The 27821-nt window shown below is 25.2% G+C and overlaps 1 protein-coding gene across 1 annotated transcript in view; it reads left to right on the forward strand.

Annotated features, from left to right (window-relative positions):
• The window catches only part of LOC111623712 (oxysterol-binding protein-related protein 8-like), a 186583-nt gene that overhangs the window by 48587 nt on the left and 110175 nt on the right, over positions 1–27821 (forward strand). Inside the window, exons 5-6 of the mRNA XM_023366398.1 lie at positions 619–726; positions 5395–5493. Of these exons, the coding sequence (XP_023222166.1) occupies positions 619–726; positions 5395–5493 (207 nt within the window). The remainder of the gene's footprint in view (positions 1–618; positions 727–5394; positions 5494–27821) is intronic.

Below are 27821 nucleotides of genomic sequence, written 5' to 3' on the forward strand. Positions count from 1 at the left end.
GTGTATCGATTCTAAAAATGATAAGTTGTGATCTAAAACTTGTTTTTTTATAGAATTTATTTTATTTTCTTTATTGTCTTTATTTACGGAATTTTTCTTTTATTTTTAATTAATTTTTATGCTAATTTCTTTTTTCTACTATTTATAATAATTGTGATTTTTTTTTCCTTTTAAGGATTTATAATATGAACACATCTTAAAATATATATTGTAATTTTAAGAGTTTTATAACAATTTAAGAGTATATATTAATAAATTTAATCTTCAACTTTTCAATTAAAATTATTTATTTACTAGATGATCTAATATTTATCAGTAATTTATATTTGGAATATGTACTTAAAAATAAGTCACTTTACTTACCATTATGCCTGTTCAAGAGTAAAATTATTTATGATATTTATGGGTATTTTTATTCCACAGTATACTTTTCTATTCTTACAATATTTATTTTTTATTATGTTTTTTAACTGCTTTCCAAAAATACATAATCAAATGATATTTGTATTTTTGATGGAATCAGTTCTTATTAATTGAATTTTATATAAATATAATTTAGTGATTTTTACTTAATTTGTGTAATGAAAAATATCAGTTAAAAATAATTAATTTTTTTAGTAATACCACTAGCATCTTCTCATCAGTTAACAGAAAATACAAAATTTCTGACTTCCATGACTAAATCAGAAGAGATGGAGAGTGTTTCTTCTCCACAACAAACAAAAGGTAAATCATTAATGCCTATTAATATTTTATAAATATAGAATTAAATTTAAAGTGGTATTAATAATAGCATATCTCTCATAACTCATAACTATTTAGATATAGTTATTTGTTTATTTATTTTTAAGTTTTTTTTATTGTTATTCTTTTCACATTAAAAGAAAACATGAAATTTTTAAATGAATAATAGTATAAATAAATAAATGAATATTATATACATATCTATTTATATTATTTATATAAATACATGCATAATGTTATTTAGTACATTAAAAATAATTCTATTTTATATTGTTTATTGACTTTTTTATTGTTTTGATAATTTTAAATTTAGTTTTGTTTAAATAGAACTAATAAATGCCATAACAGATACAAGGTAGGTCTGCTAAGTTTGGTGACTAAATTTTTAAAAGAAAATATTTCGGTAGAAATGATTCAGTTTAGTATCAGACTTCAAAATACACTCTTCTGTGATTTATACAAATTTTTGCAAGTTCTAGTAATTTCTGTATGCCTTACAAATTTTCTTTTGTGATGCTGTTTAGTTTTTTCCATACAGCTTCTTAGATATCCAAAATTTACTGAAATTATTTCAGTAAATTTTGTATTTTGATATATATTGATTTCATATTTTAAAGTAATTTTATTACATTTTACTTTTGTCACCAGTATTCTTGTGCACCAGTGTCTCTTGTGGTATTTTTTGTCATACAATATTCTGTTCAATGAAAGATGAGCTTTACAAATCTTTCATTGAATATTACAAAGCAGTTTTTGAAGAGCAGTTTGATTTGTTAAGACATTAGATGCAATCATTGTAAACTCATTACTTTTTTACATTAATATAAAATTAAAAAGCAATAAAATAGCATTGATTGAAACTGTTTAAACTATATTATAATTCTACTTTGTTATTTTGCTATCAAATCTGGAAATATGAATTAATATATAAAAATGGAATGATATTGAATGTTTTAATGTGACCTAAAATGTGTAAATTTCTTTATATAAACAAACTTCATTAAGAAATAAGTTATAAAATATCATTAATTAAATAATAATAATAAATCCTTGCCTAACATTTTCTAACTTATAATTTAAAGAGCAAAATAAATATTGCTATCTTACTGGAAAATATAAAATGCAAATTTCACGAAATAAACTATTCAAAATTAGCTTATTTTGTGAATTCAACAGAAAATTTGCCTAATTTATGAAATTAGCAGTTTATGTGCGGATTTAATAAATTATGCAAATTTTTGCTATTTTGTGAAATGAGCAGCATTCCTGGATTCAGTGTAACATGTAATGTACCAGTACATTGGTGTATGTGATACACACCAACACGCATACAGAAACATATATAGTGCAAAGACCACTAGAAGACCACTGTAAACAAAAAACATTTGTAAACTAAGACCAGACTGAGCTTCCTGAATTCTTTTTCTGATAAATCTTCATCTTTAAATGAAGATTGTTCATCTTAAGAACCCATAGTATTGACAATATCTTTAAATAAAGATTGTTCCTATTGTATAAATTTATTTCTATTAAGACATTCTTCAATAATGTCACTATCAATATCAATGGGACCAGTATTATTGGACATTAAATTAACATTTCTATTATAGAAATTATTACACCTGTTAATTGCATAAATTAACAATTCATTCTAAGCAATCTGATTCTGTTGATCTTAGTCAAATTTCTGAATTTAAATCCCAATGTCAAATATTTTAGACGTAAAAATTTTTTTATAATACTGTATTTACACAAAAGTAAGTTTTTACTGTATATAACTTACATGGTTGCTTTTAGACCATGCTTTCAGAAAAATAGTGTGTATAAAAGTAGACTATTATAAACTGTACCTGAATATGGTGTACTTGTGATTACTTTTGCAGTCTAGATGTAATGGTGCCATCAAATGCAAATTCCCACATTTTAATTTTTTCAACTCTTAGATAGATTTAGCAGAAAACAAATGTGTGTTTCTTACATGGCTAAATACAAGAAAAAAATCATATTTGCTGTGGAAAAAATTGGAAAGAGGACAGCTATACAACAATTTGGATTTGATGAAAGTCAAATTTATGGATAGAGGAAGTCAAAGCTGGCATTATTGAAATCTAAATTAAATTATAAAGCCAAAAAACGTCTGTCATCCAGGTCTGGAGGAAGGAGTGACAGAGCAAGTTTGGCAAATGCATAATGATGGTTTGTGTGTGACAAGTGTCAGAATTAGCCTTAAATCACATGAAGTTGTCTAACCTATGGGTATTTCCTGTAAAATACCAAGCAGAAGTTGGGTAGACAAATTGATGAAGTGACAAAAATTTCACTAAGACAATACAATTCCATTGCACAAAAACTTCCAGCAGACTTTGAGAGTAAGCTTGTGGATTTCCAGAGATACACGATTGATCTTTGAGAAAGGAACTTTTTGATGGGACAGATTGGCAATACCAATGACACTCCAACTTGGTTCAATATGCCAAGGAATTTTACAGTAAATGACACTGGCAAAAAAGAAATCAGAATAAAGACTACTGATTATGAGAAACATTAGATCACAGTCATGCTAGCCATGACAACAGAAAAACAGAAGTTAATTCTGTATTTTATATTCAGAGGAAAAATGTACCAAAGGAAAAAGACAGACAGATTCCTATCAGGAGTCATCTGAGTGCAAGAGAAGATATTGATGACAGAACAATTGATGGTAGATTGGCTGCCATCCTGGATCTTGCCTTGGGTTTCCAGCAATACTTGTGTTATGTGTATTCAGAGGGCACATTACTGACAAAGAAAAAAAGAAGTTTGACCAAGCAAAAGACCAAACTAGCAATGATCCCAGGGATTGGCACTGTTGTTTCAGCCACTCGACATTAGTATTAATAAATCATTAAAAGCCAATGTGACAAAGGAGTATGAGATGTGGCTGGAAGAGACACATCATATACTCCAGGAAAAATTCAGGAGGTCTCTGTCTTAATTATTGCAAGGTGGATCAAAGCTGTATGAGATCAAGTGAATGAATCTGTAGTTGGTCAAGAAATGCTCAATTAACAATGCCTTGGGCAGAAGTGAAGAAAATGCTTTGTGGAAAGATGATTCAGGTGATGAAGATAATGGGAACAATGAAGAATCTTTTTCCAAATGAGAACATACCAGTAATGCCTCTGGTTCTGAGTTGACCCACAGTGAAAAAAAGTGCCGTGTCAGGATTTACAATGAAATATAGTAACATTAATTCTGTATTGTAGTATACCATAAACCACATTTATTGAATTTTACTGTAAATAGCTTAAAAAAATAAAAATAAAACATTTTTTGGTCTTTAAACCCTTTCCTCCATGTACGCACTAAGAGTGCCTATTTGCTACCTATTACAGATTCAGTCAGACCCACTTGGGGCAAAATGTACCAAATATCATTGACATCCACAAGGACATATGCCAAAAAATTTGTTTTTTTTCCCCCTGCATTTGTTTCTGAAAATAGGCCATAGATAAATGTAAGCCACTTCAGATCAAACTTTGTAAAAAGGTTTGATTTGAAGTGCTTATTTTTTTATTACTTTTATGTAAAAATATATTTTAAAACATATTCATTAAAAGAACTTGGTGATTATTATTTACATATTTATTGTTGTTTATACACTTTTATAAAATTATATTTATAAGTAAAAAATTATTTCATTACACAAGACAGACAGTATTTTTATAGTTGTTAGTATGATTGTTTAGTTATTTATAATTACAAATTCTACACAAATGCAGAATTTATGGGATTAAATTTATTTACATAATTTGAGAATCAGGTTACTGTATTTCATGAAAAAATATGATTATTTTATTTCCTGAAAATGTTTCTAGTTATCTGATTAAACTATAATCATAAAAAAATTCAAATATCTGAATATATGACAAAATGTCCACTTTAATAAATATGTTTTGACAAAATATCAACTTTAAATTTTTATGATTATTTTGTGTCGAATTTATAGAATTTCTTTGATATGAGTATAGATAGATGAAGAAATATTATACATATGTTTATATAAAATAATTCAGTAAAAATCACTTACAATAGAATTTACAAATACTGGTAACTGATGTAATTATATATCAGTTTCTCAGCAGTTATATATATATACATATATATGTAAAATAATGTAAGAAATTTGTAGAATTAGATCTGAATAGGTTTCTAAACTTTAAATCAAATAATATATAAATTATACAAACATTAATAAGTACGAATCATATAAATATTTAATAGTAATATTGGATTTAAAATGATTTATATTAGATTTTATTTAATTCATACTTTATTTGAAGTTAGATTTTTAGAATAAATTTTAAGATATTGGATTAATTTTGTAATTGTTTCATTTGTTTTGTGATATATATCACAAAGCCATTTCTAAATATTTGGAGTGAGCATTTTCTGTAGTATTTATAATAAAATACAATATTTTCTTTTAATAATGTAGAATTAATTAATTTGTGGAAGTTTTTAATTATTAACAATTAATTTTCATAAATATTAGTATTAACAAAATTTTAGATTAAATTGTAGTAGTTAACAAATACTGAATTCTCTTCAATAACCTTTATATATAATTATTTAATATTGAGGATTTCCTGTCTTTTAACACCTTTTCAGAAAATAGACATACTCGTCATACTAGTCTTCTTCTTCCCCGTAGTCCTTATGCTAATTTTCATTTTACCAGGGAGAATTTCTGTTTTCCTCTATCTCCAGGTGAGAGTTTCTGGAATATAAAATGCATAATAATTAAATAATAATTCTGAATAAGTAACAAATGTAATTGTATTAAAATGAATAGTTTCTATTTAATTTAATAATTTTAAACATTAAACATTACTTAAATTTTGTGAATAATTAATTAACTCAATAATATTTTTAAACTCTTTAGAATATAAATAATTTTATAGTAAATATTTTATTAAAAACACATTATTTTCATAAGTTCTAGATTACAATTTATACTTATAAAGTTAAACCAAAGGAAATATTGTTTTTTTTAAATAACAAAGTGAACATGATTTAGCTATTTGTATTCAGTATGTGGTAGATTAGTCATGCTGTGTGTCCAAATGAAAAGGCATGCTTACAATCTCAAGTTTGATTTAATGTTTGAACGGGTTTAGACATTATTATAAGCTAAAATGTTTATTTCAGAATGAAAAAAAGATTTATAAATACTATTATAATAAAGTTTAATTTAGAAATTAAAATGTATATTTATTAATTTCTTTTCTTTATATTTTGCTGTATTCACTATTATATTGTTTATTAAAACTATGCTTTTCTGTTTAAAAAATAATTTACTGTAGATATTTTATTTAAAAATTATTTTAAAATTTTATATTAAAAAGATAATTGCTCTGAGATATGAAATGTGGAACTAAAGAAATGTATTATTGAAGAAAACCATAAATATTTAATGAGTATAACTATATAGTAACATATTCATTTATATATAAAATGAATATAAACAAATAAAATTATTAATTATATTGGAATTTATCATTATCATTGGTTTTAGATGAAGTTATACAGTATATTTGTTTGGTTCAGTTTTATATATAGGTATATAGTTGATATTAATTAAATATTTAGATATCTTTAAATTACCTTAATAAAAATATATTCTTGTAATATGAAATTGCATGATAAAGCTCAATGCATATTTAGAGTATTATTATTTTTATTTCAACGTTATAATGCTATCAGAAGCTTCTAAAGAACAATTAATTAAGAATCAAGGTTAAAAAGTGATTAATCAATTGATAATTTTAATTCCTTGTATTCTATCAATTAGTTATTTTTTTAGTGTTAATTAATTTTACTCTAAAATAGATGAGATGTCTTGAAAATTTTAAAAATTAGATAAGAAATATATAATTTTAACAAAACAGATTAAAGATTTCTTACTATTTTATGTTGAAATTAATTGATAATAGGAAATAATGATACAAAATATTTATTTGAAACAATTGAAAAAATCTTCAAGGATTTAATTAAAACAAATATTTTAAACAATAAGTAAATTATGACTGAAGAAATATAAAAATAGAATATTTGTAGTTCAGAAATATAAAATTTTATGATTTGTTATTTAGGTCATTAATGCTGTGATGCTATTCTCAGTAATAAAGTGGTATATTATGTTAAGTAACTTAATTAATTAAAAATAATAATTAATATGAAAATTAACTATAATTATAATAATTATTATTAAGTATTGAGAACATAAATATAATTATTATTTAAATATAATACAATTTGATAAATTTTAATTTTTTTACATCTTGATTTTATGCAAGAATTAGAAATTTTGTTTTGAAAATTATCATTTTATAATAATAAAATGGAAGTTCAAATTGTATATCATCATTAAGCAAACAGTCATGCCACTATTCTAGTTTTAAATTAAGTGATGATATTTATTTATAATATTTTAGTAAATTAAATGTAAAAAAGAAAAGTTGTGATGATATAGCGTTAAATGTTTAGGTAAATTTTCAAAATTTAAAATGAACAAACAGAATTCTAAATGCAGTGTGATTTATTTAAATTTATTTTAAAACAAAAATTTTAGTCTGTGATATATTCTTCTGGAATATTATGGCTGATAATTCATTATATTATGCTACATTTAAAAAATTATTACAACAAGGAAATATTATATAATACTGTAGATGAGATATTAAAAAAAAAGGCAAGAAAAATTTATATTAGCAGCAGTGAAATGACACAAAAAAAATTGTGTTTAATTTGGTTTTAACGTGTATAAATTATATTTTTGTTATAGTTAAATTAAATTAATGTGGATAAGTTAATGCTTTAGTCATAAATATTTTTGATGAGACTATGTCTCGTCTCTAAAAATAGCATCGCTGTCAATGTCTGCACATTGTAGCAGTATGAAGGCATACATGTCAGGAGTTGCAATTTGGCACAGAGTATTTGGTGCCCAAATCAGGCTCACATAAAATAAACCAGACTTGCAGGTAGTCATGGGACTGAGAACCGGGTCAAAAAAAATTACAAAATGATGAGACTGTTTCTATAAACAGGCGTGAGTGCGAGATTTATGCATGCGTTGCTTGCGCTCTCTGAGACATAGTCTCGACCCAAAAATGGCTTTGCTGTTTTACTTGTTAAAAATTAAATTTGCATATTTTAGTATACACTATTAGAAAAGTTTGCCTTTGCTGATCCAAAACATAAATTAGATTGTTAGTATAAATAGTAAAAACAAATTAAAAAGTATGAAATACAGAATACAAAAATACTGTATTGTAATTTTTTCAAAATAGTCTATACTAATCTATTATGGTATTACTATTACTTTAATTTATTAATATACTAAACTATTTCACTTATGTGATATTTTCTTCTTAATCATACTTATCTGTTTTGTTAGTTTTGAATTTAGAAGTTTTGATTTCTTAATATTTTGTCTTCAGTGCAAATTGAAAAATTTATAAAATAGTTGTTAAAAAATTTATAAAGATAATAGCAAGATAATTTTTAACATTAAAAAGGAGAAATTATTCATGTTATATGTTACAGTGAGATTCTGTTGTCTTTTAGTGGAAGACTTTACAGTATTCACATTAATAAAGATTGTATGCAATCCTTAAAATACAATTTCTATTTCCGGAATGTTACTTCAGCAAATCCAATTATTATTCTTGTTTATCTCTAAAAAAGTAAATGAAAAATCCAGTGGAAATTGAAAATACATATAATACAATGTGTACATATTCCTGTTAATAATCATTTTCAATTGTAATTTAGTCTTGGATAATTTCTGAGAATTATTTTTACAACTAAAATGTTATTATTTGTAATAACTGAAATTTAACGATATCTTTTCTAAAATTATAATTAGAAAAGTTGTTGTATGAAGTCAAATTTATTAATAAGTGAGTTTTATTTGTTATTTTATTTTTATAAAGTTTAAATATAAAGGTGTGTTGATGAACATATCATATAGCTAGTTTTTATATGTTATGTAGATTATGTAGCTTTCAACTATTTTATTTGAGCATAATATTACCTAAGTTATTACCAATACTGTACAGTACATAATATAGCTGTCTTTTTTTCAAACATATTGTTTATCAAATAAAATAAAAACTCAAAAAAATATTTTTTATTCTCTTTATGGGTAAATTCTTAATACTAATAGATCTTGAATCAAAATCTGAACAGCATTTCATCCTAAGGAGATGATATAATCTTTGATGTATTTGTATTCTTATATCACAATATTTCAATTTGCTCAGTTATACTTCAGCTATTTAAATTTTATAAATTAAAAAACTAAAAATTAGAAGAAACTTGATAAATGTTACCAATGGTAAGAGTTTAAGCTAACAAAAAGTGTACTTTCGTCTTATTTCTTTCATGCGATAAAAGAAATAGAACTAAAATATAACTATCTAGAATGAATTTTGCTTCTACAAAGAATAAAATTGTAAATAGTTTTGCATTGTAAAAATTTGTTCTTTTACAAAAACTGTAAATTATGAATAAATATTAACAGATTTTTGTTAAAGAACGATTACATCTTAAAACCAACCACAAGTATGTTTTTTTCAGAACAATTTTGCAGTGAGGACACATCTCCATAATTTTAACGATGATATTACATTAAAGAACTATTTTTAAAATTAAATTTAATCTATAACTTTATCTGCATTAAAACACTTTTTTAAATGGCTGATAATACGTTTAATTATTATTTTTGAACAATAGTTGCCTACCAGTGGTGGTGTGGATAGGCGGGTTCGAATCTGACCAACTGGGTGATCGCGTTGAGTTCTAAACATTTTAAAAATTGCTTTGAAAAAGTTTTCTTTCCTTTTATTTTTGTTATTTTTATGTAAGATAAATTCACTATATTCAGCTAAAATTCTATCTTAAGTTAAAAATTAGGGCCGCATTAGAGCAGGAATGTACTCTGCCATGGCCGGGAGCTTCGCTCTATCTCACGGATTAAATATATTAGTAATACATGTCTGTATCATCTAAAGAAATTGGATTGGGTTCTCTAAAGTGTTTAAAACGACCCTGGAGAAAAAAGCTTTGCAAGTTTTAAACACTGTGAAGTTAATGAATTTGATAAATCTAGAATATACAAGGTGTAATCAATAAGTTCCAAGAATAATAACTAGTGTTAGCGGGTAGAGGTATCCAGTGATAGTGTAGACATTAGGACGTTTGTATACCAGTTGTTTCAGTAGCTCGCGTATGATGCAGAGAGGCGGGAAGAAAGGAGACCATCTGTGGTGCCAGCGTCTCACTCCAAAATGTCGGACTTATGGAGCAATGTGGCACGTTCAAATTTTGTATGAAATTAGGAAAAACGGCCACAGAAGTTTACAAACTGCTGAAAAAAGTCACAAAAGTAGCAGTCCAAACCACGGGTTTTTCAACGCGACATCGCGCTTTGTCATAAAGCACTGTCTATGAATCAGTATTTGGCCAAACACAACATCCCATTCGCCGAACATTCTCTGTATTCTCCAGATTTAGCTCTGACTTTTTCGTTTTCTCGAAACTGAAAACTGAAGAGAGAACTTTCGAAGACATGCAAGCCATACAAAAATATGTGGCGAGGACTCTAAGGGCCATACCAAAATCCGAGTTTCATAACTGTTTCCAGCTGGAATTGCTGGAAATAGTTCTTCGAGATATGCATTATATCTCGAAGAGACTGTTTTGAAGGAGATCCACTCTAAATATTTAATAAATATTTTTATTTATTTTTAAAAAAATACAGTAATTCTTGAAACTTGTTGTTTGCACCTTACGTATACTAAGTGCAACATTAGGATTTGTTTCACTTAAGATCTGTACATTACACAAGTACAGTACATGCGTACAAATTTTGTTTTCTACCGAACTTGCTAAATTTTACAAAGATCTGAGAATAGAAAAAAAGTAGCTGTTTTAGTGATTCAAGTGATTTTTAACTATTATTATATTAAAATATTTTTAATATAAAATTCTCAAAATTTTTTTCAAAAATTTCTATATTAAAATCTTTTAACAATGTTTAAAAATTCTCTAGGACAGGTGCACTTGACAATGGGTGTGGTGAAGATACAGGATTGATACATTCTATTTAAAAACTTCTAACTTTTAATCCTTAATCCTATTTAAAGTAGCAATTCTGCTATTTATTAATGCTACATTCCCAATTTAAAAATAAAATTTTAATTGAAAATTAAAAAAATGAAATTAATAGAAGTGCCCGGTGAAAGAACTTAGTACAAAAATATACTCAGAAATAAAATTTCAAAAAAATTAAGTGATTTACTTATATTAATTACTACATTGAATTTAAAAGGAGTTAAGAAGTAAATAAGTAATTTTTATACTTCTCTTTTTATTTTTAAATAGGCCTATATCTTGAGTATAATTCTGTTGTTCGTTGCTACTGACATTGATTTAGTTTTTGGCATTTACTACTATTACTATATGCATATAAATTCGCATGTAGTAGTATAATATGATAATCACCTACTACTGTGAAAATTGACTTATTGTGGAATGTATTTATAATTATTCAAAATAAGCAGGAATTATGCATATGTTGAAATAAAAACAGACGTTTTAATTATTATTTTTAAATGGAAAAGAACAAATTAGAATTTAAATGACGCTACTTGCTAATTGATGTATCCTTCAAATGTTTGTTATTTTAGAAATATTTGTTACTACAGTACTTGTTATGAATTTAAAATTGTAATTAAGATGGAAAATACTTTTTATCAGTTTTTATAGTTTTTAAACTTGAAAACCTGTTTTAGAGAGTTCTTTACGAAAATATACGAAATAATTTTGTTAGAATATGCAGATTTTTAAATCTTAAGTATTTTAGTATTTTAAACATTTTTCTTTTCATTTGAATAAAGCATATTTTAGTTTGGAAAATATTTTCATTTTAGTTTCGTAGTATTTTTATATTATTTATATTAAATAGTTCGTTTTTTTATGAAAGCTTTTATGAAAAAATTGTAGAAAGTTTTTTAATGCTACAAAAATATTCACCCAATTATTAATTTTTCAAAAAACATAAACTTTTGATTTTAACTTTAAAATGAAGTTTAGATAACATCCGAAAAATTTATTTTTTTCTTTTGGAAAAATCTTTAAAAATTTTAACTTGGCTACAGAACTTGAAAAAATTGAAACTTTCCCGTAAAAGTTAAATGTAGCATTATATACTGTTTCGCATCATCTACGGAATCCTCGATTGCCAAATACGAACGAAATAAATAACATGTTTTGGGAGTGGCAGACAGAAAATTTAGTACTTGGCATAATTATAAAACCTGTAAATGGCGAAATTCAGTCAGTTTGATTGAAAATCATTTAAAAAATACTTTCATAAATTCTCTCAAATAACAAAATAAAGAAGAATGATTAATATAATCAATGATAATAAGGTAGATACTTCGTTTCTAATGCTATTCGATGTATCAAAATGGCTACATTTACAGTAGTAATGATAGAGATGAAACAAAAGCCAGAAGAAAATTTTTAAGAATCTATAATAGTTCCAACATAGTTAATAAATTTCCAGATCGTGAAGAAAGAAGGGGGGAACCCAACAATTAAGCATGAATTCTAAGTCAGAAAAATATAGGTAGATTTTATTTTCTTCGAATGGATTTGTGGTTTATGTAATGTAAGTTTATACTTTCAATGTTTGTTTATTGACGTCAAGAGATGCTTGGTGTATAAAATAGGTAATTTTATAATGGCTGTACGACTGGAAAGAAAATTTAGCATCGAAAAGAGATTTAAACTTTAAAAACTGAACGAAATTTCAAGTAAATTTCGTATAGATTATAGTAATCACATTTTTCAATTATATTATTATTTTTTCACAAATAAATAAATAAATAAATTTGGGATATCGAAGTTTTATATCGTTCATATTTATATTTATTGATCTAAAACGTATTCATTTCCATGTAAATGAAAACAATATTATATATTTATATTTATGGTATTTATTTATTTATCAATCGTGACAGTTAAAAATATGTAAATATGGCTTAGAATGAAAAAATAAATAGTAATTCTTTAAAATTTAAACTATAAAGAACTAAGACAAGTTGTATAGATTTTTCCCCAAACTATATTTAGAGAAGTATTAAATATTACAAGTATAGAAATACCTGTAGTACCTTTGAGAATTTTAGTTCCTTATCGAAAATAGAAATCTGACTTTTTCTCATAGCTGTTAAGATTAGTAGTATAAGAAATGAGAATTAGAAAGCTATAAATTTTGTAAAGAAGGAAATTGAGTAATTTATTTTTATGATTATATGAATACAAAAGAAATATGGTGAATTTTCTTCATAGTACAGAGTATGAATGTTTGTGTAAACTTCTGGAATTAAAAAAAGATAACTTTATGCTATACAAAGTTAAGTTTGACTTTTTTCCCTTTCAGAAAAAATTATTTTTAAAAAAATACGTATATTAAAACAACGAAGATAATATAATAATAACGATAGAAGTATCCGGACGTGCTAGGTTTTGTAAAGTATAGAATGTAGAACTGTAGTCTGTTTGACAAGTGGATGTAGACGTCACTTATGGAGAAGATAAATAACAGGAAGTTAAGAGGATTCAAGTGTTTAAGAAGAAATATTTTTAGTAAATCGAATATGGGAAAAGAAATGTATTGGAATAAGAACTGAAATAAACTCGAACTTTTTTTACTTTGTTAGTATGGTAATAAAAATTGCCTAGGATCCGTTGACCTGTTTTTAAAGAAAACTTTATATTAATATATAAAGTTTTCTCTTAAGTGATAAATTGTCTTTTTCCCCGTAATTTTATTTTCGCAGCATAATACACACACACACACACACTATTTTAAATATAGGCCTATATACAAGTAATGAAATTCAGATACAAATCGGTTAGCATTAGTGTTCTCATCAAATAATACCGCAAAGGGAAATATCAATTACTTTTAATAATTTAATTCTCAGAAGTAATCAAACGTATTTTCTGCCAATTATTATAACTAACCGAAATAGACAGAGTTGTGTATTGCTAAATACAGAACAAAGACATCGTACGACGTCTTTTTTGATAAATATTAACCAAAACGAATTCTTAGAAAAATGCCGAATTGATTCTGCCACGTTATACATTTTGTTTTCAAAAGTTTTTCTCGGCAAATTGTATTATTAAATAACATCAAAAATAGAAAATTACTATCATTCTGTCGGAAAATTTCTAAATAACAGATATATTTTTCCGTATAAATAATCGATACGTAATTTGGGCAAAACACGAGTATTTATATATAAGGAATGTTGTAGAGTCTGCTTTGCGTCCGCAGTTGGCGTGCAATAACTGTAAACACGCTACATCGGGTTAGATTGTGACAAAAATAGAATGAACCTTGTGCCTCGAAACTATTCAATTTCCATAGTTCATCGTCTCTTTGCTGGCAAATAGTCTAGTGCGACTTCAATCGAACTATTGTTTACTGTAGTTATTTACGAACAATCGAAGCTCGTTTAAAATTAGTTTGGCGTCAGTGTACTTTTACGAGATACTACTAACACCGATGAAAGAACTTAGTACAAAAATATACTCAGAAATAAAATTTCAAAAAAATTAAGTGATTTACTTATATTAATTACTACATTGAATTTAAAAGGAGTTAAGAAGTAAATAAGTAATTTTTATACTTCTCTTTTTATTTTTAAATAGGCCTATATCTTGAGTATAATTCTGTTGTTCGTTGCTACTGACATTGATTTAGTTTTTGGCATTTACTACTATTACTATATGCATATAAATTCGCATGTAGTAGTATAATATGATAATCACCTACTACTGTGAAAATTGACTTATTGTGGAATGTATTTATAATTATTCAAAATAAGCAGGAATTATGCATATGTTGAAATAAAAACAGACGTTTTAATTATTATTTTTAAATGGAAAAGAACAAATTAGAATTTAAATGACGCTACTTGCTAATTGATGTATCCTTCAAATTTTTGTTATTTTAGAAATATTTGTTACTACAGTACTTGTTATGAATTTAAAATTGTAATTAAGATGGAAAATACTTTTTATCAGTTTTTATAGTTTTTAAACTTGAAAACCTGTTTTAGAGAGTTCTTTACGAAAATATACGAAATAATTTTGTTAGAATATGCAGATTTTTAAATCTTAAGTATTTTAGTATTTTAAACATTTTTCTTTTCATTTGAATAAAGCATATTTTAGTTTGGAAAATATTTTCATTTTAGTTTCGTAGTATTTTTATATTATTTATATTAAATAGTTCGTTTTTTTATGAAAGCTTTTATGAAAAAATTGTAGAAAGTTTTTTAATGCTACAAAAATATTCACCCAATTATTAATTTTTCAAAAAACATAAACTTTTGATTTTAACTTTAAAATGAAGTTTAGATAACATCCGAAAAATTTATTTTTTTCTTTTGGAAAAATCTTTAAAAATTTTAACTTGGCTACAGAACTTGAAAAAATTGAAACTTTCCCGTAAAAGTTAAATGTAGCATTATATACTGTTTCGCATCATCTACGGAATCCTCGATTGCCAAATACGAACGAAATAAATAACATGTTTTGGGAGTGGCAGACAGAAAATTTAGTACTTGGCATAATTATAAAACCTGTAAATGGCGAAATTCAGTCAGTTTGATTGAAAATCATTTAAAAAATACTTTCATAAATTCTCTCAAATAACAAAATAAAGAAGAATGATTAATATAATCAATGATAATAAGGTAGATACTTCGTTTCTAATGCTATTCGATGTATCAAAATGGCTACATTTACAGTAGTAATGATAGAGATGAAACAAAAGCCAGAAGAAAATTTTTAAGAATCTATAATAGTTCCAACATAGTTAATAAATTTCCAGATCGTGAAGAAAGAAGGGGGGAACCCAACAATTAAGCATGAATTCTAAGTCAGAAAAATATAGGTAGATTTTATTTTCTTCGAATGGATTTGTGGTTTATGTAATGTAAGTTTATATTTTCAATGTTTGTTTATTGACGTCTAGAGATGCTTGGTGTATAAAATACGTAATTTTATAATGGCTGTACGACTGGAAAGAAAATTTAGCATCGAAAAGAGATTTAAACTTTAAAAACTGAACGAAATTTCAAGTAAATTTCGTATAGATTATAGTAATCACATTTTTCAATTATATTATTATTTTTTCACAAATAAATAAATAAATAAATTTGGGATATCGAAGTTTTATATCGTTCATATTTNAAATTTTAGATTAAATTGTAGTAGTTAACAAATACTGAATTCTCTTCAATAACCTTTATATATAATTATTTAATATTGAGGATTTCCTGTCTTTTAACACCTTTTCAGAAAATAGACATACTCGTCATACTAGTCTTCTTCTTCCCCGTAGTCCTTATGCTAATTTTCATTTTACCAGGGAGAATTTTTGTTTTCCTCTATCTCCAGGTGAGAGTTTCTGGAATATAAAATGCATAATAATTAAATAATAATTCTGAATAAGTAACAAATGTAATTGTATTAAAATGAATAGTTTCTATTTAATTTAATAATTTTAAACATTAAACATTACTTAAATTTTGTGAATAATTAATTAACTCAATAATATTTTTAAACTCTTTAGAATATAAATAATTTTATAGTAAATATTTTATTAAAAACACATTATTTTCATAAGTTCTAGATTACAATTTATACTTATAAAGTTAAACCAAAGGAAATATTGTTTTTTTTAAATAACAAAGTGAACATGATTTAGCTATTTGTATTCAGTATGTGGTAGATTAGTCATGCTGTGTGTCCAAATGAAAAGGCATGCTTACAATCTCAAGTTTGATTTAATGTTTGAACGGGTTTAGACATTATTATAAGCTAAAATGTTTATTTCAGAATGAAAAAAAGATTTATAAATACTATTATAATAAAGTTTAATTTAGAAATTAAAATGTATATTTATTAATTTCTTTTCTTTATATTTTGCTGTATTCACTATTATATTGTTTATTAAAACTATGCTTTTCTGTTTAAAAAATAATTTACTGTAGATATTTTATTTAAAAATTATTTTAAAATTTTATATTAAAAAGATAATTGCTCTGAGATATGAAATGTGGAACTAAAGAAATGTATTATTGAAGAAAACCATAAATATTTAATGAGTATAACTATATAGTAACATATTCATTTATATATAAAATGAATATAAACAAATAAAATTATTAATTATATTGGAATTTATCATTATCATTGGTTTTAGATGAAGTTATACAGTATATTTGTTTGGTTCAGTTTTATATATAGGTATATAGTTGATATTAATTAAATATTTAGATATCTTTAAATTACCTTAATAAAAATATATTCTTGTAATATGAAATTGCATGATAAAGCTCAATGCATATTTAGAGTATTATTATTTTTATTTCAACGTTATAATGCTATCAGAAGCTTCTAAAGAACAATTAATTAAGAATCAAGGTTAAAAAGTGATTAATCAATTGATAATTTTAATTCCTTGTATTCTATCAATTAGTTATTTTTTTAGTGTTAATTAATTTTACTCTAAAATAGATGAGATGTCTTGAAAATTTTAAAAATTAGATAAGAAATATATAATTTTAACAAAACAGATTAAAGATTTCTTACTATTTTATGTTGAAATTAATTGATAATAGGAAATAATGATACAAAATATTTATTTGAAACAATTGAAAAAATCTTCAAGGATTTAATTAAAACAAATATTTTAAACAATAAGTAAATTATGACTGAAGAAATATAAAAATAGAATATTTGTAGTTCAGAAATATAAAATTTTATGATTTGTTATTTAGGTCATTAATGCTGTGATGCTATTCTCAGTAATAAAGTGGTATATTATGTTAAGTAACTTAATTAATTAAAAATAATAATTAATATGAAAATTAACTATAATTATAATAATTATTATTAAGTATTGAGAACATAAATATAATTATTATTTAAATATAATACAATTTGATAAATTTTAATTTTTTTACATCTTGATTTTATGCAAGAATTAGAAATTTTGTTTTGAAAATTATCATTTTATAATAATAAAATGGAAGTTCAAATTGTATATCATCATTAAGCAAACAGTCATGCCACTATTCTAGTTTTAAATTAAGTGATGATATTTATTTATAATATTTTAGTAAATTAAATGTAAAAAAGAAAAGTTGTGATGATATAGCGTTAAATGTTTAGGTAAATTTTCAAAATTTAAAATGAACAAACAGAATTCTAAATGCAGTGTGATTTATTTAAATTTATTTTAAAACAAAAATTTTAGTCTGTGATATATTCTTCTGGAATATTATGGCTGATAATTCATTATATTATGCTACATTTAAAAAATTATTACAACAAGGAAATATTATATAATACTGTAGATGAGATATTAAAAAAAAAGGCAAGAAAAATTTATATTAGCAGCAGTGAAATGACACAAAAAAAATTGTGTTTAATTTGGTTTTAACGTGTATAAATTATATTTTTGTTATAGTTAAATTAAATTAATGTGGATAAGTTAATGCTTTAGTCATAAATATTTTTGATGAGACTATGTCTCGTCTCTAAAAATAGCATCGCTGTCAATGTCTGCACATTGTAGCAGTATGAAGGCATACATGTCAGGAGTTGCAATTTGGCACAGAGTATTTGGTGCCCAAATCAGGCTCACATAAAATAAACCAGACTTGCAGGTAGTCATGGGACTGAGAACCGGGTCAAAAAAAATTACAAAATGATGAGACTGTTTCTATAAACAGGCGTGAGTGCGAGATTTATGCATGCGTTGCTTGCGCTCTCTGAGACATAGTCTCGACCCAAAAATGGCTTTGCTGTTTTACTTGTTAAAAATTAAATTTGCATATTTTAGTATACACTATTAGAAAAGTTTGCCTTTGCTGATCCAAAACATAAATTAGATTGTTAGTATAAATAGTAAAAACAAATTAAAAAGTATGAAATACAGAATACAAAAATACTGTATTGTAATTTTTTCAAAATAGTCTATACTAATCTATTATGGTATTACTATTACTTTAATTTATTAATATACTAAACTATTTCACTTATGTGATATTTTCTTCTTAATCATACTTATCTGTTTTGTTAGTTTTGAATTTAGAAGTTTTGATTTCTTAATATTTTGTCTTCAGTGCAAATTGAAAAATTTATAAAATAGTTGTTAAAAAATTTATAAAGATAATAGCAAGATAATTTTTAACATTAAAAAGGAGAAATTATTCATGTTATATGTTACAGTGAGATTCTGTTGTCTTTTAGTGGAAGACTTTACAGTATTCACATTAATAAAGATTGTATGCAATCCTTAAAATACAATTTCTATTTCCGGAATGTTACTTCAGCAAATCCAATTATTATTCTTGTTTATCTCTAAAAAAGTAAATGAAAAATCCAGTGGAAATTGAAAATACATATAATACAATGTGTACATATTCCTGTTAATAATCATTTTCAATTGTAATTTAGTCTTGGATAATTTCTGAGAATTATTTTTACAACTAAAATGTTATTATTTGTAATAACTGAAATTTAACGATATCTTTTCTAAAATTATAATTAGAAAAGTTGTTGTATGAAGTCAAATTTATTAATAAGTGAGTTTTATTTGTTATTTTATTTTTATAAAGTTTAAATATAAAGGTGTGTTGATGAACATATCATATAGCTAGTTTTTATATGTTATGTAGATTATGTAGCTTTCAACTATTTTATTTGAGCATAATATTACCTAAGTTATTACCAATACTGTACAGTACATAATATAGCTGTCTTTTTTTCAAACATATTGTTTATCAAATAAAATAAAAACTCAAAAAAATATTTTTTATTCTCTTTATGGGTAAATTCTTAATACTAATAGATCTTGAATCAAAATCTGAACAGCATTTCATCCTAAGGAGATGATATAATCTTTGATGTATTTGTATTCTTATATCACAATATTTCAATTTGCTCAGTTATACTTCAGCTATTTAAATTTTATAAATTAAAAAACTAAAAATTAGAAGAAACTTGATAAATGTTACCAATGGTAAGAGTTTAAGCTAACAAAAAGTGTACTTTCGTCTTATTTCTTTCATGCGATAAAAGAAATAGAACTAAAATATAACTATCTAGAATGAATTTTGCTTCTACAAAGAATAAAATTGTAAATAGTTTTGCATTGTAAAAATTTGTTCTTTTACAAAAACTGTAAATTATGAATAAATATTAACAGATTTTTGTTAAAGAACGATTACATCTTAAAACCAACCACAAGTATGTTTTTTTCAGAACAATTTTGCAGTGAGGACACATCTCCATAATTTTAACGATGATATTACATTAAAGAACTATTTTTAAAATTAAATTTAATCTATAACTTTATCTGCATTAAAACACTTTTTTAAATGGCTGATAATACGTTTAATTATTATTTTTGAACAATAGTTGCCTACCAGTGGTGGTGTGGATAGGCGGGTTCGAATCTGACCAACTGGGTGATCGCGTTGAGTTCTAAACATTTTAAAAATTGCTTTGAAAAAGTTTTCTTTCCTTTTATTTTTGTTATTTTTATGTAAGATAAATTCACTATATTCAGCTAAAATTCTATCTTAAGTTAAAAATTAGGGCCGCATTAGAGCAGGAATGTACTCTGCCATGGCCGGGAGCTTCGCTCTATCTCACGGATTAAATATATTAGTAATACATGTCTGTATCATCTAAAGAAATTGGATTGGGTTCTCTAAAGTGTTTAAAACGACCCTGGAGAAAAAAGCTTTGCAAGTTTTAAACACTGTGAAGTTAATGAATTTGATAAATCTAGAATATACAAGGTGTAATCAATAAGTTCCAAGAATAATAACTAGTGTTAGCGGGTAGAGGTATCCAGTGATAGTGTAGACATTAGGACGTTTGTATACCAGTTGTTTCAGTAGCTCGCGTATGATGCAGAGAGGCGGGAAGAAAGGAGACCATCTGTGGTGCCAGCGTCTCACTCCAAAATGTCGGACTTATGGAGCAATGTGGCACGTTCAAATTTTGTATGAAATTAGGAAAAACGGCCACAGAAGTTTACAAACTGCTGAAAAAAGTCACAAAAGTAGCAGTCCAAACCACGGGTTTTTCAACGCGACATCGCGCTTTGTCATAAAGCACTGTCTATGAATCAGTATTTGGCCAAACACAACATCCCATTCGCCGAACATTCTCTGTATTCTCCAGATTTAGCTCTGACTTTTTCGTTTTCTCGAAACTGAAAACTGAAGAGAGAACTTTCGAAGACATGCAAGCCATACAAAAATATGTGGCGAGGACTCTAAGGGCCATACCAAAATCCGAGTTTCATAACTGTTTCCAGCTGGAATTGCTGGAAATAGTTCTTCGAGATATGCATTATATCTCGAAGAGACTGTTTTGAAGGAGATCCACTCTAAATATTTAATAAATATTTTTATTTATTTTTAAAAAAATACAGTAATTCTTGAAACTTGTTGTTTGCACCTTACGTATACTAAGTGCAACATTAGGATTTGTTTCACTTAAGATCTGTACATTACACAAGTACAGTACATGCGTACAAATTTTGTTTTCTACCGAACTTGCTAAATTTTACAAAGATCTGAGAATAGAAAAAAAGTAGCTGTTTTAGTGATTCAAGTGATTTTTAACTATTATTATATTAAAATATTTTTAATATAAAATTCTCAAAATTTTTTTCAAAAATTTCTATATTAAAATCTTTTAACAATGTTTAAAAATTCTCTAGGACAGGTGCACTTGACAATGGGTGTGGTGAAGATACAGGATTGATACATTCTATTTAAAAACTTCTAACTTTTAATCCTTAATCCTATTTAAAGTAGCAATTCTGCTATTTATTAATGCTACATTCCCAATTTAAAAATAAAATTTTAATTGAAAATTAAAAAAATGAAATTAATAGAAGTGCCCGGTGAAAGAACTTAGTACAAAAATATACTCAGAAATAAAATTTCAAAAAAATTAAGTGATTTACTTATATTAATTACTACATTGAATTTAAAAGGAGTTAAGAAGTAAATAAGTAATTTTTATACTTCTCTTTTTATTTTTAAATAGGCCTATATCTTGAGTATAATTCTGTTGTTCGTTGCTACTGACATTGATTTAGTTTTTGGCATTTACTACTATTACTATATGCATATAAATTCGCATGTAGTAGTATAATATGATAATCACCTACTACTGTGAAAATTGACTTATTGTGGAATGTATTTATAATTATTCAAAATAAGCAGGAATTATGCATATGTTGAAATAAAAACAGACGTTTTAATTATTATTTTTAAATGGAAAAGAACAAATTAGAATTTAAATGACGCTACTTGCTAATTGATGTATCCTTCAAATGTTTGTTATTTTAGAAATATTTGTTACTACAGTACTTGTTATGAATTTAAAATTGTAATTAAGATGGAAAATACTTTTTATCAGTTTTTATAGTTTTTAAACTTGAAAACCTGTTTTAGAGAGTTCTTTACGAAAATATACGAAATAATTTTGTTAGAATATGCAGATTTTTAAATCTTAAGTATTTTAGTATTTTAAACATTTTTCTTTTCATTTGAATAAAGCATATTTTAGTTTGGAAAATATTTTCATTTTAGTTTCGTAGTATTTTTATATTATTTATATTAAATAGTTCGTTTTTTTATGAAAGCTTTTATGAAAAAATTGTAGAAAGTTTTTTAATGCTACAAAAATATTCACCCAATTATTAATTTTTCAAAAAACATAAACTTTTGATTTTAACTTTAAAATGAAGTTTAGATAACATCCGAAAAATTTATTTTTTTCTTTTGGAAAAATCTTTAAAAATTTTAACTTGGCTACAGAACTTGAAAAAATTGAAACTTTCCCGTAAAAGTTAAATGTAGCATTATATACTGTTTCGCATCATCTACGGAATCCTCGATTGCCAAATACGAACGAAATAAATAACATGTTTTGGGAGTGGCAGACAGAAAATTTAGTACTTGGCATAATTATAAAACCTGTAAATGGCGAAATTCAGTCAGTTTGATTGAAAATCATTTAAAAAATACTTTCATAAATTCTCTCAAATAACAAAATAAAGAAGAATGATTAATATAATCAATGATAATAAGGTAGATACTTCGTTTCTAATGCTATTCGATGTATCAAAATGGCTACATTTACAGTAGTAATGATAGAGATGAAACAAAAGCCAGAAGAAAATTTTTAAGAATCTATAATAGTTCCAACATAGTTAATAAATTTCCAGATCGTGAAGAAAGAAGGGGGGAACCCAACAATTAAGCATGAATTCTAAGTCAGAAAAATATAGGTAGATTTTATTTTCTTCGAATGGATTTGTGGTTTATGTAATGTAAGTTTATACTTTCAATGTTTGTTTATTGACGTCAAGAGATGCTTGGTGTATAAAATAGGTAATTTTATAATGGCTGTACGACTGGAAAGAAAATTTAGCATCGAAAAGAGATTTAAACTTTAAAAACTGAACGAAATTTCAAGTAAATTTCGTATAGATTATAGTAATCACATTTTTCAATTATATTATTATTTTTTCACAAATAAATAAATAAATAAATTTGGGATATCGAAGTTTTATATCGTTCATATTTATATTTATTGATCTAAAACGTATTCATTTCCATGTAAATGAAAACAATATTATATATTTATATTTATGGTATTTATTTATTTATCAATCGTGACAGTTAAAAATATGTAAATATGGCTTAGAATGAAAAAATAAATAGTAATTCTTTAAAATTTAAACTATAAAGAACTAAGACAAGTTGTATAGATTTTTCCCCAAACTATATTTAGAGAAGTATTAAATATTACAAGTATAGAAATACCTGTAGTACCTTTGAGAATTTTAGTTCCTTATCGAAAATAGAAATCTGACTTTTTCTCATAGCTGTTAAGATTAGTAGTATAAGAAATGAGAATTAGAAAGCTATAAATTTTGTAAAGAAGGAAATTGAGTAATTTATTTTTATGATTATATGAATAGAAAAGAAATATGGTGAATTTTCTTCATAGTACAGAGTATGAATGTTTGTGTAAACTTCTGGAATTAAAAAAAGATAACTTTATGCTATACAAAGTTAAGTTTGACTTTTTTCCCTTTCAGAAAAAATTATTTTTAAAAAAATACGTATATTAAAACAACGAAGATAATATAATAATAACGATAGAAGTATCCGGACGTGCTAGGTTTTGTAAAGTATAGAATGTAGAACTGTAGTCTGTTTGACAAGTGGATGTAGACGTCACTTATGGAGAAGATAAATAACAGGAAGTTAAGAGGATTCAAGTGTTTAAGAAGAAATATTTTTAGTAAATCGAATATGGGAAAAGAAATGTATTGGAATAAGAACTGAAATAAACTCGAACTTTTTTTACTTTGTTAGTATGGTAATAAAAATTGCCTAGGATCCGTTGACCTGTTTTTAAAGAAAACTTTATATTAATATATAAAGTTTTCTCTTAAGTGATAAATTGTCTTTTTCCCCGTAATTTTATTTTCGCAGCATAATACACACACACACACACACACACACACTATTTTAAATATAGGCCTATATACAAGTAATGAAATTCAGATACAAATCGGTTAGCATTAGTGTTCTCATCAAATAATACCGCAAAGGGAAATATCAATTACTTTTAATAATTTAATTCTCAGAAGTAATCAAACGTATTTTCTGCCAATTATTATAACTAACCTAAATAGACAGAGTTGTGTATTGCTAAATACAGAACAAAGACATCGTACGACGTCTTTTTTGATAAATATTAACCAAAACGAATTCTTAGAAAAATGCCGAATTGATTCTGCCACGTTATACATTTTGTTTTCAAAAGTTTTTCTCGGCAAATTGTATTATTAAATAACATCAAAAATAGAAAATTACTATCATTCTGTCGGAAAATTTCTAAATAACAGATATATTTTTCCGTATAAATAATCGATACGTAATTTGGGCAAAACACGAGTATTTATATATAAGGAATATTGTAGAGTCTGCTTTGCGTCCGCAGTTGGCGTGCAATAACTGTAAACACGCTACATCGGGTTAGATTGTGACAAAAATAGAATGAACCTTGTGCCTCGAAACTATTCAATTTCCATAGTTCATCGTCTCTTTGCTGGCAAATAGTCTAGTGCGACTTCAATCGAACTATTGTTTACTGTAGTTATTTACGAACAATCGAAGCTCGTTTAAAATTAGTTTGGCGTCAGTGTACTTTTACGAGATACTACTAACACCGACTCCATTTTACTGTCTTTCCAAAAGAATTTTTATATTCTCATTTAATCTAATATATTCTTAAGTGATATTTTGTTAATTTATTACTTTTAACAAAAGCTTTTGTAATATATACAATCAATTATAAAATGTAATTATATATCTGAAAGAGGAAATCATCACAAATGAAGTCTATTCTCATTTTTTTCTTTTGTTGTTTGTAAAAGTTTCTAAATTTTTTGAAAATTTCAGCCTTTTTTTCGTCCTATTTTTCTTTTGTAATTTGAGTTAGGTCTATAAAACGATACGAAAACCAATAAACGATAAAAATATAACAGTTTTTTTTTGTCAATTAGAGATATGGTGAAAGTAATTTTATCTTTTTTCTTATAAATTATCCGTCAGAATTAATTGTCTAATCTTTTCTATCAGATAGAAGAAAGATTGAAAGTATTATTATGAAATATAATACAATAGTTAATTATTTTAAGACTATTAAGATGAAATTTTGCTTGTCCTTATTTTTCGAAATTAATCTTTTCTTCTTTTAATTAAGATTACAGAGAAAATAAATACGAATTTAGCAATTTTAATTTAAGTTTTGAGATTCGTTTTAGCTTTTAGAAATAACTTAATGTAATTGTTAGAAAAGTGTGGACTTCCAATTTAATAGCAAATCTCTTTGTCTCCTTTATTGCCGAGAGGACAATAAAGAGACGTTATGACACGTTTCCATAGTAACTGTACGAGGGACAGCTACTCGCATTTGTGTAGTTTTGATGTGACATTCTAAAAGATTAGCGGTTTATTTATATTGTTCATATTTGAAAAATGATACTGGTTTAGGAAGTCAGATAATTTATTTTATAATTTTAATAGTTACAAAAAATTACTACGAGTTTTACATTGACAAGATGAATATATTTTAATTAGAAAAATAAATAAAATCAATCAGTTTTTAATAATTCAGCTGTAAAATATTCAGGTAGACGATAAAAATTGTGAATGTTATCTAAATTATTTATCGCGTAAAAAATAAAAGTTGACTGAAACAATTTAATATTTTTCAAGGATCATTGTTCCTAAAGACAGTGAAAATTTCGTATTATATTGTTACTTTCAATCACACGAACTTATAAACAAAACACAAGTTTTTGTCATAGTTTTATATATAAATATCAAGAATATTTCACAAGTCCTCTCGAACTGAATTTACGATTTTTTGTACTTTCGTACGTAAATTAAAGGTAAATTTATGGTTATTAGTTAAGCTATAATTGATGGGAGAAATTTAATGTTCAAGGACAAAAACTTTGACGGATTTCCTGGTACTGGTTTTGCGTGTCAGCTGTTATGCGTGAAAGATAGTACGTATTGCGAGAACGTGACGTTGGTTTTCCTCCTCCTTTTACTCCGTCCATTGATAGATTATAGGTCAATTTCGTCTTCAACATTTTCTTCTTTTGCATTTATGTACGTAAAAGTAATAAAATTCTCCAATTTCCAACGTTAAAATCTATCAAAAGTTTGATGGATAAAATAATGTTTCTAGTATAAATCATATTCTATTAAGGTTTTATAATTATGTATTTTATTTTGCTTTATCATTAAGCTTTCATTAATTTCTAAATGATTTGATGTGTGTGTTTTATTAATTAAACTAAAGCAATTTTTGAAATACTATAAATATTGTTTTTTAAAATAATGCTAATAATTGCGTAGCTTGCTTTCTTGCCACAATAAATTTGTTTTTCATTGCCAAATCTCGGGTAAAAAAACTATCGTGTTATTAATCAAAATGATAAGAAGCAAAAAATACTACAAATAAATTTTTTTGTTGGCCTTTCTTTTTTAATGCTTACTCGCAATGTCCTACATTCAAACAATCTAATTATTTGAGTATATATATAGACGAAACTGCTTTCCTAAGTCAGCCTAATTTCATTATCCGTTAAATGATGCTACAATCTATACGCATCTTATCTATTTTGCTATAATTTTAATTAAAATTTATTTAAGTTGAAGATTTTAATTTATATTTTTTAAAACTAACCCTAACCATTTATTCGTTCATTGAAAAACAAATTTTTCTAATTTTTAAAATGGGCTCGTTTTATAACGATAGAGCATACTAGAACTACGTCACATGGCATACTTATGTAATCCAAATGTTGAAAGTAAACAAAGCTTCCGTGTGGAATCGAGCCAACAGTATTTCTTTTCAAACTGTACCGATATTTTTAAATTTTTCGTTTCTTTCTAAGATTAATAATTTTTTAATACTTGCATCATAATCTGTTTATTTACTCCCGTAAGCTAAATTTTGTATTTATTTTATCAAAGAATTGATTAAGACAAATGTGTGTTTATTTTTTTTTGTAAATGTCATAACCGCTCTAAAAGATCTTTCAAAAATGGCTACGTATAACAGATGGATTATTTTTACTGTTTGGTTACTAACATCACCTCTACATTGTGTAAGACATTGTTTATCTGGATGGAAAATAATTGTATCGTCAGGTAAACCGTAAGTTTTAAAAAATCAAAAAGGCCCGCGAAATTATTATTATTATTATCATCATAATTTTGTACGGAAAGTTATTTCCTACAAAATGATACATAATACATAATAATTGGAAAGTTATTTCCAATTATTATATATTACAGCATTATAATTAG

The sequence above is a fragment of the Centruroides sculpturatus genome, unplaced genomic scaffold (genome assembly GCF_000671375.1).
Source record: "Centruroides sculpturatus isolate CEXI.00-Female unplaced genomic scaffold, Cexi_2.0 scaffold80, whole genome shotgun sequence".
NCBI classification, from domain to species: domain Eukaryota; kingdom Metazoa; phylum Arthropoda; class Arachnida; order Scorpiones; family Buthidae; genus Centruroides; species Centruroides sculpturatus.